General features: G+C 35.0%; 1 protein-coding gene, 1 long non-coding RNA gene and 1 other non-coding gene across 7 annotated transcripts in view; 1 reads left to right on the top strand and 2 right to left on the bottom strand.

Annotated features, from left to right (window-relative positions):
- The window catches only part of LOC113115940 (RNA-binding motif, single-stranded-interacting protein 3-like), a 130908-nt gene that overhangs the window by 34956 nt on the left and 75185 nt on the right, over positions 1-20767 (bottom strand). For all 4 annotated transcript variants that reach the window (XM_026283683.1, XM_026283684.1, XM_026283682.1 and 1 more), the window contains exons 5-6: positions 6871-7028; positions 4354-4433 (exon numbers count right to left, since the gene is read on the bottom strand). In XM_026283683.1, coding sequence (XP_026139468.1) covers positions 4354-4433; positions 6871-7028 — 238 coding nt within the window. The remainder of the gene's footprint in view (positions 1-4353; positions 4434-6870; positions 7029-20767) is intronic.
- LOC113115941 (uncharacterized) lies at positions 8436-12992 on the top strand. Of its 2 annotated transcripts, XR_003293960.1 has the most exons (5): positions 8436-9139; positions 9260-9337; positions 9468-9550; positions 11185-11278; positions 12889-12992. It is a non-coding gene; the product is annotated as an uncharacterized LOC113115941 (long non-coding RNA). The 2 variants fall into 2 exon arrangements; XR_003293959.1 differs by having other exon boundaries at positions 8446-9337.
- LOC113116880 (small nucleolar RNA SNORA23) lies at positions 20425-20523 on the bottom strand. The gene has a single exon (XR_003294100.1). It is a non-coding gene; the product is annotated as a small nucleolar RNA SNORA23 (small nucleolar RNA).

Here is a 20767-nt window from a genome sequence, read left to right as displayed (position 1 = left end):
GTTATGGCACCACATCCGTGCCTTGATTCCCAAACCCACACCATTAAGACTTCCCTCAGGCCACTTTACTCATGAATAGGGTGAGACGGAGAGAAGAAGGGAGGCAGAAAAAAAAGGTCAAGATCAGGATACCGGCCAAATTGCCTGAAACGCTCTCCAAGATCTGACAGAGCCCACAGGCTTGAGCTGGGCGTGTAGAAAAGATCAGCAGAAAGGAAAGGAGCACTGGACGTCCCATGACTGGGAGCTCGTGCGTGATGGAGGGGTCACAGCATTACACGGTCGTCATCATTATCTACCCCAGCATCAGCAAGTTGCCTAAGAGCCTGTGTAATTATGAGAGCATGCAGGCCTGATGGCCCCGTCGTGGCCTGTTAGGAAAGCCTGAGTAAGCTGGATCAGGACAACACACCAGCAAACACAGATGGAGACAAGAGGAGAACGACAGAGCAAGTGATAGCAAGCGCTTTATGAAAGTCATACGGGTTTGGAAAAACATCAGGGTAAGAGTAAATGATGAAAGAGCTTTTATTTTAGGGTGAACTATCCCTTTAAGAAACAAACAAGGAGGTAATTTTTTTTTTTTTACGTGCACAAAAACATTTCAACAGACAATTTGTGTAAAAAGATAAATAGGTGTGATGCAGGTGTGTAACGTTTTTTTTTTCTTTCTGTAAAAGTATACAGCAAATTAGATCTCTTATATATGTGATTTTTTAATAACGCTACACCTGTTTGAGTTAATCTTCAGTTCAGAGCAAGTTTCGAGAGGAGCCACTCGTGCAAAACACAGTTATTCCACAGGCTCGTGTGATCCACTTACTACATAGTACTGTAAGTACAGAGAGAGACAGAAAGATGGAAAAGAGGAGGGGAGGGAGAGAAAATCGATGAGGCGCTATTTTTGAGCTTTAAACCTGGATATCAATACATGCATGGCTCCTGTTCAAGGCTGAATGCATTATCAGATGGCTGGCTAAGACTGTAGCAATATTCCTGACTTTAGCGAGCACAATATCACTTTATTCTCACTCTCTGCCTTTCATTTCTTGTTTAATTTTTTCAAAATGTATTTTTAAAGAGATATGTTACTCAAAAGTGAAATTTCAGTCAATTTACTCTCACTTGTGTTGCCCCAAACTTGTATGCCTTTCATGGAACACAAAAGGAGAAGTTTTAAAGAATGTTCACACTTTTTTTTCTTCCCCTATATAGTGGATGGGGACCACTATATAAAGCACCATAAAAGCATCATATTTAAAATTTTTCTTACAGAGCCATGTTGTTATGTTGGAAAAAACAATTACATTTAAAGGAATAGTTATAGTTAAAGGAAAATTTTGTCATCATTTACTCACCCTCATGTCGTTTCAAACCAGTAAAAGTTTCTTTCTTATGTTGAACACAAAAGACGATATCTTAAAGAATTTTGAGGAACCAAACAGATCTTGTTCCCTATTGACTTCCATAGTAAGGAAGGAAATACTATGGAAGTCAATAGGTACCATCAACTGTCTATCTTCTTTTATGTTCAACATAAGAAAGGAACTCCACACAGATTTGGAATGGCATGAGGGTGAATAATTGATGACCACATTTTCCTTTAACTATAACTATTCCTTTAAACTGAATAGTTTTTTCCAACATAACAACATGGCTCTATAAGACTTAAAATATGATGCCTTTTAGATGAACCATCCCTTTAAGTCTTTATTCTCCTTGGCCTGTTAGTAAGGGGCATGGTAATATATAATGCAATTTGTGATTGAATCATTCTTTTGAGTCTTTTTGAAGCATTGTTTGATTGTCTGAGTCAATCTTGACTTCAACTCAATTTATTGAGTACGGTCTTCTGAATTTCTTTTGTTTTTCAAGGAAAAAAAGTCTTATGTGTTTAATTAGTAACCAATGACTGTATTTTAATTTTTAATAAACTGTTTCCTCAAGCATCAATCTGTAATTTGTTTCACTATGCTGGCAACAAAAATGCTATGTTTGACATTTAAAAGTTTGGGTTCTGTAATTTTTTTTTAATGAATATTTTTATTCAGTCAAATTCAATTAAATTCCGTGACACCAATGAGTTTTTGGTGTGCATGAGGCTAGATAAATGCTTCAGGAATAGAAACCGAGTCACCAAAAAAAAAAAAAAAAAAAAAAAAACACTGCTTGTCACGGTCGCAGCTGGTTAGTAGTAACAACTCAGATTTACATGGAAGACATTATCACTTGCCACTTTATCATGTTCCACCGGGTTAAGACAGTGTAAAGGTACCAACAAAACTGAGTTGGCCAGGAGTCTTTTAGTACTGAGAAGAGAGAGAGAGAGAGAGGTATAGATGAAATCATCCATCATCCCTCTGTCTTTGGGTCTGACACCGAGGCGCACGCTACACCCCACAAATCACACAGCAACTGCTAGAGTTGCAGGCTGCCCTCTCCAATCTCTCTCTTCCTATTCTCTCTCTCTGTCTTGTCAGTTGCTTTTACACCCCCCCCCCCAAGCCCTCTGCCTATGCCTCCTTCAAACAGACACACACACACACACACACACCTGCTGCATCCCACAGGAATCGTATATTCTCTCTTTCTCATCCACTCTAACATCTCCAGTTCTGATTCTGTTGCCTTCGCTCGCTTTTTCTCTCTCTAAGGGAAACAAGTAAGCTGTGCAACAGCAGGGTAATGAACACCAAGCACATTACTGAGGAAAATACCCTGAGCTTTGCAAAACTACAACATTAAATAACACCTTTTATACATTTGGGTGTGCGTCTGCCATTGTTAAAGGTGACAGGGTTGACTTTCTTAATAAACGTCTCTGGTTCTTTTTAAGCATGAGTGCTGAGCGTTTGTTACTCTAAAGGGATATTAAGAGTTCAATACTAGTTAAGCTTAATCTCCATAATGTTGATGAATATTGGGAAGTAATTTGGAATTAAATCCCATCATTTTCTTTAAAAATAAGCAAAAATTGAATTACAATCTTTACAGGCACTTACAGTGGGAGTAAAACGACCAATTTTTGGGGATAAGAAGCAGAAATGTGAAGGTTTTAGTTTTATAAAAGCACTTATATTAATTCATTCATCTGCTAAAATATTATTTAAGCACTTCTACATTCATTTTTGTTTTGTTTACAATATTATTTTTTCATGGCAACAAAGTTGGACTGGACTGAAATGGTTGGCAAAGAAATGTTTCATCTCAAAATCATGTAAACTTTCATATGATTAATGTCTTGTGGTTATTGCACATCACTTACGCTGCCGTTCAAAAGTTTGGGACTAGTAAGATTCTTTATGTTTTTTAAAGAAGTTTCTTATGCTCATCAAGTCTGTAACTATTTGATAATACAGAAAGAATTAAGATTAATATTTTTGGGGACCTGTGATACTTTTTTCAGGATTATTTGATTTAAAAAAAAATAAAAAAAACAGTGTTTATTCAAAACAAAAATTCTGTGTTACAATATAACACTACTATTCAAAAGTGTGGGTTAAAATTTAAAATTAAGAAATTTACGAGGCATTAAGATTATAATCGGAAATTTCCTTTAAAGAAAAATATATCAGCAAATTTAATGACACATTTAGACTTTGAAATGATTTTGGAACAAGGCTAAAAAGTAATGCCAACCAATAATATCACAGTCCACTTTTTCAAGTCCAATTAAATGCGTATAAAATAGATTAAATCAAGTCCTGCCCTACATCATATCTCACTAATCTTCAGTTTCGCTCTGAAATACATCACGTAATGTAAGTTAAATGCGTTCTAAATGCTTTCTTCAGTATAAATGTTTGTCTCTAGTATACGCAGTACATTCTGCTGCCCTCTGGGAACTGTTTTCCTCTGGCACATCAAGCTTAAATTAAACCTTAATCAACCTATAAATCAGATCCTGTCATATGAAGCTGATGAGAAGAGCGACTCAAAGTAGGGGGACGTGTGCTTCCCACACGAGAGCTTTGGATCACATTGAGCTTGGGGGTTTAGTATATATCTAAATCTTGACATAGTGAGTGATACCAGTGTAATTTTGATGTCAAAATCAGCAGATCAGAGCACATTTGATATTTAAAAGGACAGCTCATAATAAATGAGATTTCGGTCGTCATTTTTGTGCTTGGAACAACACGAGGGTGAGTAAGCGATGACAGAATTGTCATCTTTAGCTGAACTATTCCTTTAATATACAGCTATATGGAGAGGAACTTCACAGCAATGAGATTCTACTGTGGACAGAGCTGTGAAAATAGACATCAAAATGTCAGTTTGATTGTCACTTTATCGCCTTGCACCTGGTTAGGACACAATATTGTTAGAACACACTGTGTTTTTGACACTTGCCTGGCACTCCTGGTGGGGTTTTGAGGAACTTTCCGTTGAAATGTTGAATCACCACGTCACATTTCTCGGTGGACTCCATTCTGTGACAGAAAGAAAAGCGAAGAGAAACACACAGCATGAGGCAATCAGAATGAAAGTCATCGGTCATGACTGCACTGAAAATGCATCGCTAACTAAACACATTCAGCTTTTTAAATCTTTGCTCTGTGGCTTTTTCATCAGCTATTTCTTCACACATTTTCTGCCCTGAGGACCTGTAGAAAATGAACTCTATTAAAACACACTTTTCATACTTTCACTAGTTTAATTGGTCTGCTAACAATGTCCAGCAGTGGACATACATTCATCACAGCCTCAGCAAATGCAATTATCACCATATTTAAAATAATGTGTTTTAATTTGGTTTGATAACATTATGCAGTCAAAATGAAATAATTGACTCTTTTAGGAGGCTAATCTCATAGCTAGTATTTTTATGCATAATACATAGACAGTTAAATAATATTTTCACACTTTAGAATAAATTGACTAACGTATAGCAACAACATTATTCAAAATTATGCAAATAACAGTGATATTAACTTGACCCGCATAGTCTCTTTGGTACACAATTTTTGATAAAGCCCTTTTATGGCCAAAATTATGATGGACAAAATAAAATAAAATAAAATTACGGTGCCCGTAAAGTGCCTTGTTCGGTTTACTTAATTTTGTCCTGGCCACAAAATAATAACTTGTGGGAACGTGATAATATGTCGTGACCACGGGATATTAATTTGTGGGAACGTCATATTAACTCGTGGGAACGTCATATTATGTCGTGGCCACGAGATCATTTTGTCGAGGTAACGACATACTTATGTCGTGGCCTCGAGATGCTATATTGAGGGAACAACATCCATTTCTCGTGGCCACGACTTCTTTAATGCGTAAACAAACCTGCGTGACCATAGCAACCCAGGATTAGGACTATCAGAGATGGATTCATTCATATTTTATTTTGAATTAAGAAATTATTATATTATTTATACATATAAAATGTATGCATTTATGACATTTTATGTTAATGTCGAGCATTTACAGCATGCTATTATTTACAAAAGTATTCAGAATATTAAGTAAAGAGATCGAAATTGAAGCAAAAAAAAAAAAAAATAATAATATAAACGAAATAAAAAATATAACCAATAATATAAGGCTAATAATAATAATAATGTACACATATTACGTGGGAAATACTATCAGTTAATGGACTTACAAGACATGTAAGGATGTAGGATGGATAAAAAAAGTTTTTATATTTTATTATGCACATGTCATATTTATTTATGATAAACTTCATTTGAATGCTGACGATCGCATGCAATACAGCCCGGTAGCCAGAGCATATTGTTAATATAATAATTACTTAAATCAAAATAAAATATGAATGAATCCATTTCTGATAATCCTGGGTTGCTATGGTCATGCAGGTTTGTTTACGCATTAAACTCGTGGCCACGAGAAAATCATATCGTTCCCTCAACATAAGAAGACGTGGCCACGAGAAATGGATGTTGTTCCCTCAATATAGCATCTCGAGGCCACGACATCAGGATGTCATTACCTCGACAAAATGATCTCATGGCCACGACATAATATGACGTTCCCACGAGTTAATATGACGTTACCACAAATTAATATCCCGTGGTCACGACATATTATCACGTTCCCACGAGTTATTATTTCGTGGCCATGACAAAACTAAGTAAACCGAACAATTCACTTTACGGGCACCGTATAAAATAAAATAAAATAAAATAAAATATTATTTAGCTTATTTCACTATGTTTATATTTTAAATCATATACAAATCTATATATTTTTAAATAAATAATTTTATACAGGTTTGTTTTTTTTTTCTGTTATGATTGAAAGTCTGTGTCTAGGTGCAAGGGTAAACCAATTAAATCTGAATAAATTGATACATAAATCTAATTTTAAAAGGAGCCAAAATAAATGATGAAGGCATGACAAAAAGTTCCTGGTTTGAATGTGATCTTCATATACCAAAAAATAAGTTGAAACCTATTTGTTTTAACCTCTGGGACAATAAGGTTCATGTAATTGAAGAAACATCCTTATGTGTTAATTTAGAGAATGAGAGGAGAGGGGTAGAGAGAGGGTAAGAGGTGTTATATAGTGTTTGTTTCAGGCTGCAGGGAGTCTTGATTTAGTCTGTGCTCTCTGGAGTGGCTCCTCTCCTCTGTGCGGCCCCATTCAGCTCTGCTCACCCAATCATGGCTGAACGGCTAATTGCCTGGCTGGCACACTTGTATACACACACACAAACCCTCTTCAGGGATCTCTTACACAGCCAGTGACCCTGAAAACCAGCCAACCCACCCCACACACGCCACAGAAGAGACGGGGAGAACGGCAGGAAAAGAAAGAGGGATGTTTTTATAAGTGCCCTCCTGAACAAACGCTGCGGCTAGTCTTGCACGGGCCAAAGAGAGTGTCGGATGTCAAGGTTACCTTGCGAAGCCGACCCCTCGGCTGACCCCGTTGGCGTCTCGCAGTATCCGTGTGGAGATGACATGTCCGAAGGGCTTCAGCATGTTCTCCAGCTCCTGTTCATCCATTGAAACCGGGAGGTTCGAGATGTACAAGTTAGTGGGGTCCTGCTCCTGTTGCTGTGAAGAGAACACACACACACAGTCGAACATTAGAAATGTCAATCATCATGTAGTCACATATATTCGCACATCAAATGATCTGCATAAACTGCAAAACACAACTATTTAGATGGGACGTGGCCTTCTGAGTGATATAGACTGACCAGGAGTGCGCAACACTCAGGTAAAGACGAGGATACCTTGTTTACAAAGAGTATCAGACAAAACTTTCTGAGATTACAACCATCCTAGGGGTGTTTTGGTCTGATCTTCCATGCTGCTTTTGCGATTGGCGACATGAGAAACCCAGGATGGAGAGGAGACTGAAAGAGTGAGTTGTTAAAGATGAAAGCGGTGTAAATGAAGACTACAAAATGCTGGAGGGCCTTAGTTGGGTACATCTCTACCTGTCTCTCACTCACGCACTGGTGGAATCCATTGTTGTGTTGATGGCCTCTTCTAGAGACACTGTGAGGCTGGCTAATGGGGGTCTGAGAGGATAGAGCACACGATACAGACACTGTATGCCGGTTGTTGAAGGGGTTTAGTTGTGTGTGTGTGTGTGTGTGTGCAAAGACCAAAATGAGCAGCATTAAAGCACTTGCACACTAAGAGAACATACTGCATCTGTCTCTCTGAAGCCCAGGTTAAAATGCAAAGAGGAAAGCATACAGTGTAAAAAAAAATAAAAGTTTCATGTTTGTTTTCTACAATGTATATAGATTTTTATTTTTATGAGGACATTCTGTGGTCTAAATAACTTTCAGAAAATGAAAAATAAAATCTGATAACACACATTTTTTGCATAAATGTACTATATTAAAGCTTGAAATAAAATGATAAAAATGTAATGTCTTATATTTTATCACCAATTTGTAAAAAGCTTGATATACTATTTCAATATTATAATTTTACTTATTATATTATTTGATATAAGAATTATTTTAGACAGCACATTATGAATTAAATTGATCAAAAGAACATTTTTCATGTTACAAATTATATATATCTCAAATAAATGCTATTCTTTCATTACAGTACCTGTTTTTTTAATACTGATCTTTTATTAACTTACAATAAATGCAATTCTTAGCACAGTGTCTACAAACATACAGTATTTAGGCGTTTTAGCTGTTAAGTATTTTTGGGGGACCGAATCTGCACAAATCTGAATGATTTCTGAAGGATCTGAAGATGGAGGTAATGATGCTGAAAATTCAGCTTTTCCATCACAGGAATTAATTACATTCTGAAATATATTCAAATAGAATTCAGTTCTTTGACATTGTACACTCTGTAATTAATGTTACCATTTAAGATCAAATAAAAGAAACGTAATCTTCCTGATTCCAAATGGTTTGTGAATATTTAAACAGAAATGTTTGTCTTTTTTTTTTTTTTGCAATTTTTAAATAATTTAGTATTAGTAGCTAATATGTACTTAATAAACCACAAGCAAACATTTTACGAACAAGACACTTTTCAATGGGGTAGTATCCACTGCATGGGCTACAGAAAGTGAGAGAAACAGAAAGTGAAAACAGAAAGTGTTGGTGGGCTAGCTGAGAATGACAGCGACCTGCTGGTGAGTTAAGGAGTTATCTGACATGCGTGTGTGTGTGCAAATATACCATTTGTAATGTGTGAGGCCTGACCCTGCAGGAGACCATCACTCTTTTATTAAGTGAAAGTGATTAAAAGAGCAACTGTAGCTGCTTTATGATATCTCCTCACACACCAGATGTTCACTACACTGTAAACCCTAATGTTGTAATTAATAAAGAAATCAAGTTAACATAACTTCACATTACTTATAACAACCAGTTTTGCCATCAAAACTTAAACAGGTGTGTTTAAATTACTCATTGGCAGGAAAAATCTTTTGAATTAAGATTTTAAGTGTTATTAACTCAGAATTTCCATTTATTTAAATTATTCGGTACGTCTCTGTTTAAAAATGATTGGTCGCGCTTGAAATTCTGCCTTGACAACAGCGCCGATTGGCCAATATAACACAAGGCGGGAATTTTTTGTCGAATTTGCTGAAGACGCAGCACTGACTGCAGGACACAGTCATTTGCAGGAACACCTGAAAGAACAAATAAATAATAAAGTTTAAAGTTAAATAGGTAAGTAAAGGTTTAAACGCAACGCATAAATATACACACGCTGTTTTTTTTTATTTCCTTATACGTTTTATTGCCATGTTATTTGCATGTTGAAAATACTTTTCCGTTTTACTCTGGCAGCGGGCAGCTGCACAAGCAGCCAGACAGGCGTTAAAGCAGGCGGGAAGAGAGTCGCCGTGAAAGACCCAGAGTACGCTGGTAGGTAGAATAATGGAAAAATATATATTTAAATTTTGCTTAGTTGCCTTTGAGTATCTTCGAGTTATAAACACGTTCGTGTTACCAACTTTCTGTAAGAACATCTGAATTTCCCGTTTTCATCCCGCAGGGACAGTTAACACTAGCAGGCAGGTGGTTATGAAGCAGACGAGGAGGGGGAAGAGTCGAGGCCACAGGAGTAACGTTACGCTGGTAAATTTTGATTTATTGTCTGTTAAATGTTATTTTTTTGTACAAATGGACTTTAGGTATAAATGCATTTAAGTTAAAACCCCTTAACTTCCAAACATAGCCAATGTTTTACAGACTAACTTAGCGCTGTTGTTTACAATAGGCCTAAGCGTGATATTGCGGCTCGAACTTCGAGAAAATCTATTTCCAGACATTGAAATGGCTCTTTGTGTAATTTGTGAAAGGACGTTTCTTTTATTTGTTGTAAAATTGTGCTGCCGCGTGAATACCGACTTATGCCTAACGTTAATCGTTACAAGAATTTCTTTGGCCGGTATGTTTACTAAAAACCGCAGACCTTTTCCCGCCTGCGACACATTTACAGAGATATTATTAATTAATGAATAGCTATGTGGAATGAAATTATATGAAATGATAGGTCTATGCAAGAAACTAAACCTCATATATTACCTTTAATCCACAGCCTCTGCAAACAAAGCTGAATTTGTTTACTACAGTCTGTAACACAAGCGTAAAGATGTAACGTTAACGTTATATCAAACTTTGGGAATCTGTCAATCTTCCCGATTTGAGATCACACATGTGAATGTAATTTTGCTTTTTTAAACGGGTTGCAACATTAAGGATAGCAGCAAGTATCATTTTGATGAACAACACAACAGACCCATCTCCTCCTGACAGCCTGGAGCGCAAGCACCCTGATGTGTGATTTATTTACAACTAGCAGGATGTGCAAAATGGTACTTGCTACTATCCTTGATGCTGCTACCTGTATAAAAAAGTAAGATTGTTCACATGTGTGATCTCAAATTGGGAAGATTGAGTTTTCACATATTCCCAAAGTTTGATATATCTTTACACTCGCTCTCCAGACTGTAGAAAATACACTCAGGGCTGTTTGTACAGTGTAAAGGTTATAATGTTATAAATAATGTTGCTTGCATAGACCTATCGTTTCATTTCATAAGACACAAATATATCATCAGGGACCACAATTATTGTATTTTGTTTTGCTTGCACACGTTTTTTGACAATCAAAGGGATGGTTACAGTTGACTTTCATTATATGAATAGCCTAAGACAACAATTTCAGCTAAAAATCTCCTTTAATGTTCTGCTAAATAAAGTCGCCCACATCTTGGATGGCCTGAGTATGAGTAAATTGACAGCAAATTTTTATTCATGAATGAAAAATCCTTTTAAATGTAAGTAAATAAATAATTAACCTTTTTTTTTTTTTTAGGTCAACACATGTTTGTACCTTTGACTGGAATTAACTTATCTTAAAAAATAATCAAGCACACCATGCATGCATGTCGTTACTTTCCCCTTCATAATTTTTTCAGGTCTACGTGGAGTTTAATAGGATTGCTTGTAAGAACTTGAAAAGGGAATTTTACGAGACCCTTGACCAACATGATGATTAACCTCTTGATGAACCTTCTGAAGCAACAAATGTTAGTTAGAAGTCCCAATAATTTATCCTAGATATATCTTAGAAGATAGTAGATTGATTCTGTATAAACTCCAATATAGACTTCATAGTTGATCTCTGATTAAATCTTTAAAGGCTGTTATTATGTATTATTATCAAGTGGTTGGATTTAATAAAATGTTATTTTTTTCCACACAAGCTATCAGAGCCAACTGAAAAACTGAACTTTGGTGCTTCAAGGACTACCCCTTTGGTTTGGAGATGACTCTCCTGCTTTCTTTAAAATGTGTTTGGTAAGTATTCCAAGGAGAAAATGTCCAAAAGACACCCTCTCACCCTCTATACACACTCTCACACATTCACAATCTCGGTCATTCACACACACTGTATCAATCTAAAGGGTTAATTCACTCAAAAATGAAAATTCTATAATTTATTGACTCACCCTTGTGTCATTCCATCTTCAAGACACAATAGATTTTTTTTAATGATATTCTGTAACTTTCTGTCCCTCCATTGACATCCAACACAACTACACTTTCAAGGACGATAGGAAATACTTTGTTGCAGTACTCTGTACTACTGTACTCCAGTGGTTTAACCTTAATTTTATGAAGCAAAACGAGTGCTATGTTTGTGCAAAAAAATGTAATTTTGAAAATGTTTATCTGCAACGACAATCATTTATCTTATCAAGACAGTATCTCATGTAGCACCACAACGTTTGAGTTTTGTATTCATGTGAGAGCAGACGTAATTGCGTGAATGTCCATTGGAGATTATATTGTGTAAAGTTGTACTTTTTTTTTTTTTTTTTTGTACAAACAGATTACTTGTGTAGCTTCATGAAATTGAAGTTAAACCACTGGAGTCACATGGATTACTTTAATGATGTCTTTCATACCTTTTTGGACCTTGAAAGTGGTAATTGAATTGGATCTCTAGTATGGAGGGACTGAAACCTAATGGGTTTCATTAAAAATATTTTAATATATGTTCCGAAGATGAACGTAGGTCTTTCAGATGTGCAACGACACAAGGCTCAGTAATTAATGACAGAATTTTAAATTTTGGGTGAACTAACCCTTTTAGATTGATATTGATGCAGTGTATGTGAGACATCGTGTGAATGTGTGATAAAAAATGAAAATTCTGTCAGTAATTACTCACCCTCATGTTGTTCCAAACCTGTAATACTTTCGTTCATCTTCGGAACACAAATTAAGATATTTTTTATGAAATCTGAGAGCTGTCTCACTCCTCCATAGGTTTCTATTGTAATTGTAACTTGCCGGCCAAGAAAGTTAAAAACATTGTTAAAATAGTCAAAGTGACTACAGTGCCTTAACCTGAAGTTTATCAAGCAATGAGAATACATTTGTGCACAAAAAAACAAACAAAATAACGTCTATTCAACTATACATTGTCCTCTTTGTTTCTCTGAGTGAGTTTAAGTAGTCTAACAGTGCAGCACTTCTGGGTTGTACGTCAGAACGTAGGCTCACTATTGGCCACCATCACACACATGACCAGCGTGAGCCTACGTTCTGATGTACAACCCAGAGGTGCTGCGCTGTAACATAAGGTAATGCTACGCTTGATAAATTTCTGGTTGAGCCACTGTGGTCACTTGGACTATTTTAACGTCTTTACAAACTTTCTGGGCTGGCAAGTTTAAATTACAGAGAAGCCTATGGAGGAGTGAGACAACTCGGATCATCAAAAATATTTTAATTTGTGTTCCGATGATGTATTACTGGGTTGGAACAACGTGAGGGTGATTTATTTATTAATAGAATTTAAATTTTTTGGTGAACTAACCCTTTAAGTTGCACCTTTTTGAAATGTAAATGAGCTTGAATGTATGTGAATTAATTTTAATTTGTTAATGTTTTTTCACTAGATGTCCGATGATCACAGCTCAATTCTTGATCTGCCAGTGGGGATTGTGATAGTTGAAGATGGGACAAGATGGGTCTCCCTCTTCGACTGGAATCGCAATCGAGGGAAAATTAGTGATGGACAATCTACATGACCTTCCTGAAGAAGCAATGTGCCTTCTGTTTGAACTAATATATGCATTGCACCTGAGTTACCCAAAGTCACTGGGATACATGTTTGACTTTATTCAGCGGATTCTACTTTCCTTGGGGCAGAAAGACCTGCAGCCTAAAACACAATCGTTGGCAAACCAGCTGTTTGGCTAAAATCGAGAAATTGCTTGCCGCACTTTTAATTGCAACACATTTACATTACACATGGTCTTTTGAAAATGAGACTTAAAAATATGAGCTTAATGTTTTGTTTTTAATGTGAGTGTAATGTTTTGTAAAAATGTAAGCTTACTGTTAAACATGAGCTCAATATTTTAATGTGACTTAAAAATGCAGCTTGCTGTTAAAAATATGAGCTACTGTTTTCTAAAAATGTGAGCTTAAGTGTTAAGTGCTGTTCAAGTGTCTTAATGTGGCTTAAAAATGTGAGCTTGATAATGTTTCTTAAATTAATGTAAATGTATAAACCAAATAAAGCTATTAATGGAAAAACAATATTTGTATTAAATCATTAAAACAAGTAAACCATATAAAACTCAAAAATTTAAGTTAAGTCTATTTGCCTTTTTAAGTTATCTGTACTTGAACATTTAAGTTAATTCAATGAAGAGACCAACATTAGGTCAACTCAATTGAATTGAGTTGTCAATTTTGCCATTACTCAATTTTACTTACGCAACCACTTTCCTCAAATCATTTGAGTAGTCTCAACTTATTAGGGTTTACAGTGTACGCTCTCATTCACTGGCTGAGATCCAAACTGTTACCCCACGCAGGGCATTTCAAGCGGCAAAATCATCAAACACTGTTTGTAAGGCTGTTCTTAAAGCTGTATTAAATGACCGCCATATAAAACTGGCTTTAAATTAAATAATAAAACTGTGAAAAAATGTTAATAAGAAATAATAAAACTTCTTAAAATATATAATCATGCAGTGTAAACAAACAACAGCATATAAGCCCTGTTCAGGAGGTAATTGTTTCTCAGTGAGACATCCATAAAAGAACAATTTGTAAGGCGCCTCTGTGATAAAACTCATGCATTTGGATGACTATCATGCAGGGGACAGATACAGAAGCATTTGCAGGTATTTCTATGAAAGTGCACACTTAGATTGAAATCAATAACCAGTGACGCAAACGTTCTGGTTCAATTTCTTTCTTCCTTTTTGAAGATTAACACTTTTATACAGTAAGGATGCATTAAACTGATCAAAAGTGAACTTTCTATCAACCAATCCTCAAAAAAAAAAGTTTTTAAAAAAATGTATAATGAAAATGTGTCTTGACCAAATCAGCATAATAGAATGATTTCTGAAGCATCATGTGATAATTGTTTTTGCATCAGAGAAATTAATTTAATATAAAACAGTTATTTTAAATATGAACAGTATTTCACAATTTCAAAATTACTGTTTTTACTGTATTTGCAGTACAGAAGAGTTTTTAGTGCATTAAAAATATACTGACCCCATACTCTATTAAAATGTAAAAAAAAAACAAAAAAAAAACAACAACAACAAAAAACACCTATGAATACTAAAGAGTTAAGTTAAGTTAAATTCTAAAAACATGTTTTATCTGGAAATACCCTAAAGAGGTCATATGGTGCTTTTTAAAGAACATTATTTTGTGTATTTGGTGTACCAGAATATGATGACATGCTTAAATTTTCAAAAACACATTATTTTTCAAATACTGTACATTACTGTAGGTCCTCTATGCCCCGCCTCTCTCAAAATGTTGTTTTCTACAAAGTCCCTCCTTCTAACAAGCACAGTCTGCTCTGATTGGCCAACTGACACAGTGCGTTTGTGATTGGCTGAACATCACAAGCACTTGTCAGAAATGTAACGCCCCTTTCCATAATCACAAGCTTCATCTTTCAAAATAAATGTAAAGACAGTTAATAATGTCCTTAGTTTTAACATCAGTTCAAGCCCGATTTCCACATCGTGACGTAGAGATGTGGGGTGTGTTTGAATGAGCCGTTTAAGTGGCGCACGACAGAGTCTTAACTTTGATAAGGAATATCTCTTTGGTTTTGAGACTTAATTATTTGCAACTTTAGGGATCTTATGTATGCACTATCAGCTTGTAACACTCCAAAGAGAAAGGAAAACTTAAAATCACACGATAGGACCCCTTTAGGTGCAGCCACTTAAAAGGGGCTATCCGCTCACCAGAGGGCGAGGGGTTAACATTTCAGATTCGACTCCACCCTCATCCTCAGCCTGGAACATCTATTTAATTGTGTTAGAGAGCCAAAGACTCCGAAATACAAAAGAATAAGAGCTCAGTGAAAATATCTCATAAATGTGTCACTCCCGTCAATGCTGAGAGCTAGGAAAGAGTGACAGGCAGGGGGATTACGTCTGTGATGTGGATGGGGAAATACATTCGGAATCTCAATATATAGACGAGGGGCTGATTTTCTAAAGGACGGACGTGGTGAGATGTATGAATGATTTATGAATATGAAATGAAAACACCGGCCCTTCCTTCAGGCCCCTGAACAAGACTGAAAACCGAGCGGGGTTTATGTGTGATATATACCTTCAAGTAACAGTATGCTTCCAAACTGATTCAGTGTGTGGAGGACAAGGCCATGTGTTTGTTCCTCAGGTTCTGTTTTGAAACGTTAGATGAACATATGTAAGTGGGTCTTCATCATAACCTGAGGACACAATGTCTCCAGTGCTCTTTCTCTCTCTGTGTAACAGTGGTGGACAGTAACGGAGTAGCTTTACTTCGTTACTGTACTTAAGTACATTTTTCAAGTATCTGTACTTTACTGGAGTAGTTTTATTTTGAGCAACTTTTACTTTTACTTCACTACATTCCAAAGCATAAAATCGTACTTTTTACTTCACTACATTTCATAAAACATATCGTTACTCCCTATAATATCATGTGCTCCGACACGCAGAAGCGGTGTCTGATTCATCATGAACGAACTGAATCTTTTCAAAATAAACTTTTAAATCGGATCGCGAATCACACCAAACAATTCGTTTACGAATTAGAATGATCCGATTGCAGCTGTTCTGGAGTCTACCACTCACTGATTCAAATGAACCGTTTAGTGCGAGTCACCAGAAGTAAGAACCGGGAGATCTTGTGAGCGCGTGCGTCTGATGTTGCTAAAAGTAAGTTATTAATATCGAAATTTTGGATTAATTATTGTAACTGAAAATCATATTTGGGTCAAAACTGTCAGTTGTTTGGGAACTAAATCCATTGTAAAGAGTGATCTATTTAAGCCCACTGAAATGCTCGAGTGCAGACGATGCAGACACATCAATTCTAGGTAAAAAACAACAACAACAACAACAACAAAAAAAAACCCCATAAAATAACACAGATTTAATACAATAACTTGTGCACGTTCAAATTCACCGCTGCCGTAATGTTAACAGTTTAATTAAAATGTCCTTTGTGACGTCTGTTTTTATATTGTTTATCGACAGTAACGTTATACATATGTATATTGTTTGGATTAACTAGACGAGTAGACAGACATGAATGTTCATCGTACTGAAAATAAGTAAATATTGTTAGCTGATGCTAACTGTCTAGCTAACAAGCTTGTTGGTGCTAAGTTGATGTAATTTTTATAAATAATGTCCAAATATTTTTATTCAGCCACCTATATATATATATATATATATATATATATATATATATATATATATATATATATATATATATATATATATATATATATATATATATATATATATATATATATATATATCTGGTTAGAAAAGAAAGGATGTGATGTTCAGAACATGGTAACTACAGTAATTATCAGTGGGAAGAGATGCACCCCATTTGGCCATAGGTGTTTTTAAACCACAGACAAGATTTGAGAAGGAAAAAATCATTATGAAAATTCTTTTATTATTTTTTTCCTTAAAATGTTCTTTCTAACTTCAGGCCTTATTATCATGTCATATTTACAGTACAGACCAAAAGTTTGGACACACCTTCTCATTCAAAGAGTTTTCTTTATTTTCATGACTATGAAAATAGTAGATTCACGCTGAAGGCATCAAAACTATGAATTAACACATGTGGAATTATATATGGAATTATATACATAACAAAAAAGTGTGAAACAACTGAAAATATGTCATATTGTAGGTTCTTCAAAGTAGCCACCTTTTGCTTTGATTACTGCTTTGCACACTCTTGGCTTTCTCTTGATGAGCTTCAAGAGGCAGTCACCTGAAATGGTCTTCCAACAGTCTTGAAGGAGTTCCCCGAGAGATGCTTAGCACTTGTTGGCCCTTTTGCCTTCTGTCTGCGGTCCAGCTCACCCCTAAACCATCTCGATGGGTTCAGGTCCGGTGACTGTGGAGGCGCAGCACCCCATCACTCTCCTTCTTGGTCAAATAGCCCTTGATGCCTTCAGTGTGACTCTACAATAGTCAATAGTCATGAAAATAAAGAAAACTCTTTGAATGAGAAGGTGTGTCCAAACTTTTGGTCTGTACTGTAACTTTGATGTTCTGTAAAACAACTAACTTTAAAATACTTTGTTCTTACTGGTAAAGATCAGATGGTCAGCTCTGTTTTCTCTCAGGTAAATCACAGTGTAAGCTTCACAGTGAACATTACTCTCATCAGCGTAGTCCATATCAACAACAAAAATATATCGACTCCATATAGTGGTTATTTTGAAAAAATCCAAGGTATTTTGAGCAGTAGGATTATAAAAAAAATGAGCTAATGTAAAATTAAATTAAGTAGCCTATATAAAATTGCAAACATCTATCTTGCAGTACTTTTTTACTTAAGTACATAAAAATTTGAGTACTTTTGTACTTTCACTTGAGTAAAATTGAAAAAGGAGTACTTTTACTTTTACTGGAGTAATATTTTACCATATGTATCTGTACTTTTACTCAAGTACTTGATTTGTGTACTTCGTCCACCACTGCTGTGTAAGCTCTAGTGCCTTTCACCTTACAGTATATGAAAAGTGATATGGTCTAGCTCATGGTGAAGAGGGCAACTGAACTCATCGAATTGTGCTATTCAGTTTGCCTTCGAAATCCAAAATGAGACAATTTACTGGTTGTGGATGATGGGCAAACACACAGACATACCATATGGAAATACATAACATAAAAATGTGTCTGCTCATTAAAGTTATTAAGTTATGAGTTACTCATCAGTGAAGGAGATTACATGTGAGCAACTGTTCTTACACACACACACACAATTGGATGGGACAGCTTCCTAAATGAATAGGCATTGCCTGGTATAATTATATAATATTAAACTTCTTTGTGAAAAATATCTTTCAATGTCATAATTATCCGTTTAAAAGCAGTATAAAGTCACAAATGAACTTGTAGAGCAAGATTCAGAATTATTTGAAATAAAGAGGCATTTAAAAGGAATATAAAAAATAGAACAGAATAGAACAGAGATGTACTTTCATTGAATTACAAACTGAAACAAACTTATTCTAATACAACAGAAAATAATAAAGTGTAGTCAAATAAAAGTGTAGTCAAAAAAAAAATTATATATATATATATATATATATATATATATATATATATATATATATATATATATATATATATATATATATTGATTTATTTAATATATTAATATGAATGTATATATATATATATATATATATATATATATATATATATATATATATATATATATATATATATATATATATATATATGAACATGCTTACTCTGAGTATTGAACAGAATTAAATGTTTTAGACTAATTTTTTTTTTATAAATATTATACAATTATTATAAATAAATAATAATTGTTACAGAAGATTATATGAATGTTCTGAATAATGAATTGATTATAATAAAATATGTATACACAGAATAATATACAATAATATAGAATATGAAATAGAAAAAGAAAAAACTATTAATTTTTTTTTTACAAAAATTAAGGAAAAACAAAACAAAACACAGAAGACACTCAACTGCATAGTGTTTGTTCCTGGCCTGCAGTGTCCAAAAAAAAAAAAGGTTTATTAAAATTATTAGGTTTATTTTATTATAAGAAAAAAGTTTATTATCATCACAGGGACTAAGTAAAAAGCAGATTTCTGTAGCAGAGTTCGTTATGTCCTTGCTGCCGCCGTTCCCAGAACTGAGTGATGGGGATTTCAGCAAGCATCTGTGAATGTCATACCAATCCACATCTCACCTAGACCTCTGTGTCTCCTTTCGGACAGCTCTGGTCCGCTCAAAACGTCACGAAGCAGTCAGCACGCTCTGTTTAAATCTCACTAACAGGAGTTCAGCGAAAAAAGACCATGCTACATTCTCACAGCTACTGACGAAGGAACATGCCACTCTCGCTGATGGCTCTATAAATAGTTTTTAAATGCTTAATGAATGTAACATAAATATTTAAAAATATCTAAACCGTTTGGAGCCCAAGAGTCTCGTTACGAACTTTATCCGCAAGAAGCAAAGTCAAAGGCGGAACCTTTCATGCAAACTAATGCATCTGCATGGACTGTCTCTGGTACGTCTGAGACAGGTGTCCAAGGTTTGCCCACACTGTCGATGCTCTATATCAATATTTCTGCGCTCAGAATGGCCCGTGTTGCTGAAGCAGCACTTCAGAGTATCAGCATTCCAGAGAGAGGAGAGATTAAAGAGGGCTGGGAAGCTCACACACATTCCCACCGCCTGCATTACAGCCAGAACTAACAGCCCAGCCAACGGGCCTGTGCTCAGCTGATTAGCCCACAGGGACAGAGTGCTCTAGTTGGAGCTCTGCCAGCGAAGGCCAAAGGGAGGGTTGGGGAAGAATAGAAGGCCTAGAAGAACACCATTAGGATGTTACGATGATGGTTGTTTAAAAACGAATGATAAAATCGATACCATCTTTCGATTAACACCATGGGACCATATAAAGAGTCGTTTGTCACTAAAACAGCCAGGTGATCAATTTTCATCTTATTCCCTCTCTTGAAATGATGTCTTTACATGATGCCTAACCACAGCCAGAAGAAAACGCTGGAAACATTTTATTTATAATACATTAATAAAAAATAAATAATAATAAATAATATAATAATAAATAATAAATGTAGATTTTCATATAATAAACATGTAAAAACATATATACCGGTATATATATATATATATATATATATATATATATATATATATATATATATATATATATATATATATATATGTAAAATCACCGTCAAATCTCACAGAGTAGTGCATTGCTTGTGTATTATAATATTGTATATAATTTTTATATATTATTTATGCTAGAATATTTTAGAATTTATTTTCTCATCATGTTTAGGCATCATAATGATTTCATTGTTATAAAAAATGTGTGTACATACACAAAAATAAAAACTATATATATATATATATATGTGTGTGTGTGTGTGTGTGTATGTAAAACACACACACACACACACACACACACACATATATATATATATATATATCATCACTGTTCGTTTGACTTCTACTGTGTAAGTATAAGTCAGGATTAGGCCATAGTTCAATTAGGATATTTATTAAAAAACATTATTGCTGTGCATCTTGAGACAAAACGAAGGCACTCATATATTTTAATAACAGACTTAAGCCTCGTCTATGAAACCAGGGGTTAATGTAATATTTTATCTATGCTTTAAATGATTTGCCAAATATCGATGACATTAAAAAAGGCTTTCTGCTTCTCTCTTCACTA

Source organism: Carassius auratus, chromosome 16, assembly GCF_003368295.1.
Source record: "Carassius auratus strain Wakin chromosome 16, ASM336829v1, whole genome shotgun sequence".
In the NCBI taxonomy this organism is placed as follows: domain Eukaryota; kingdom Metazoa; phylum Chordata; class Actinopteri; order Cypriniformes; family Cyprinidae; genus Carassius; species Carassius auratus.
Note: the sequence above shows the minus strand (reverse complement) of the source record. Positions and strands in the feature narration are given on the sequence as shown.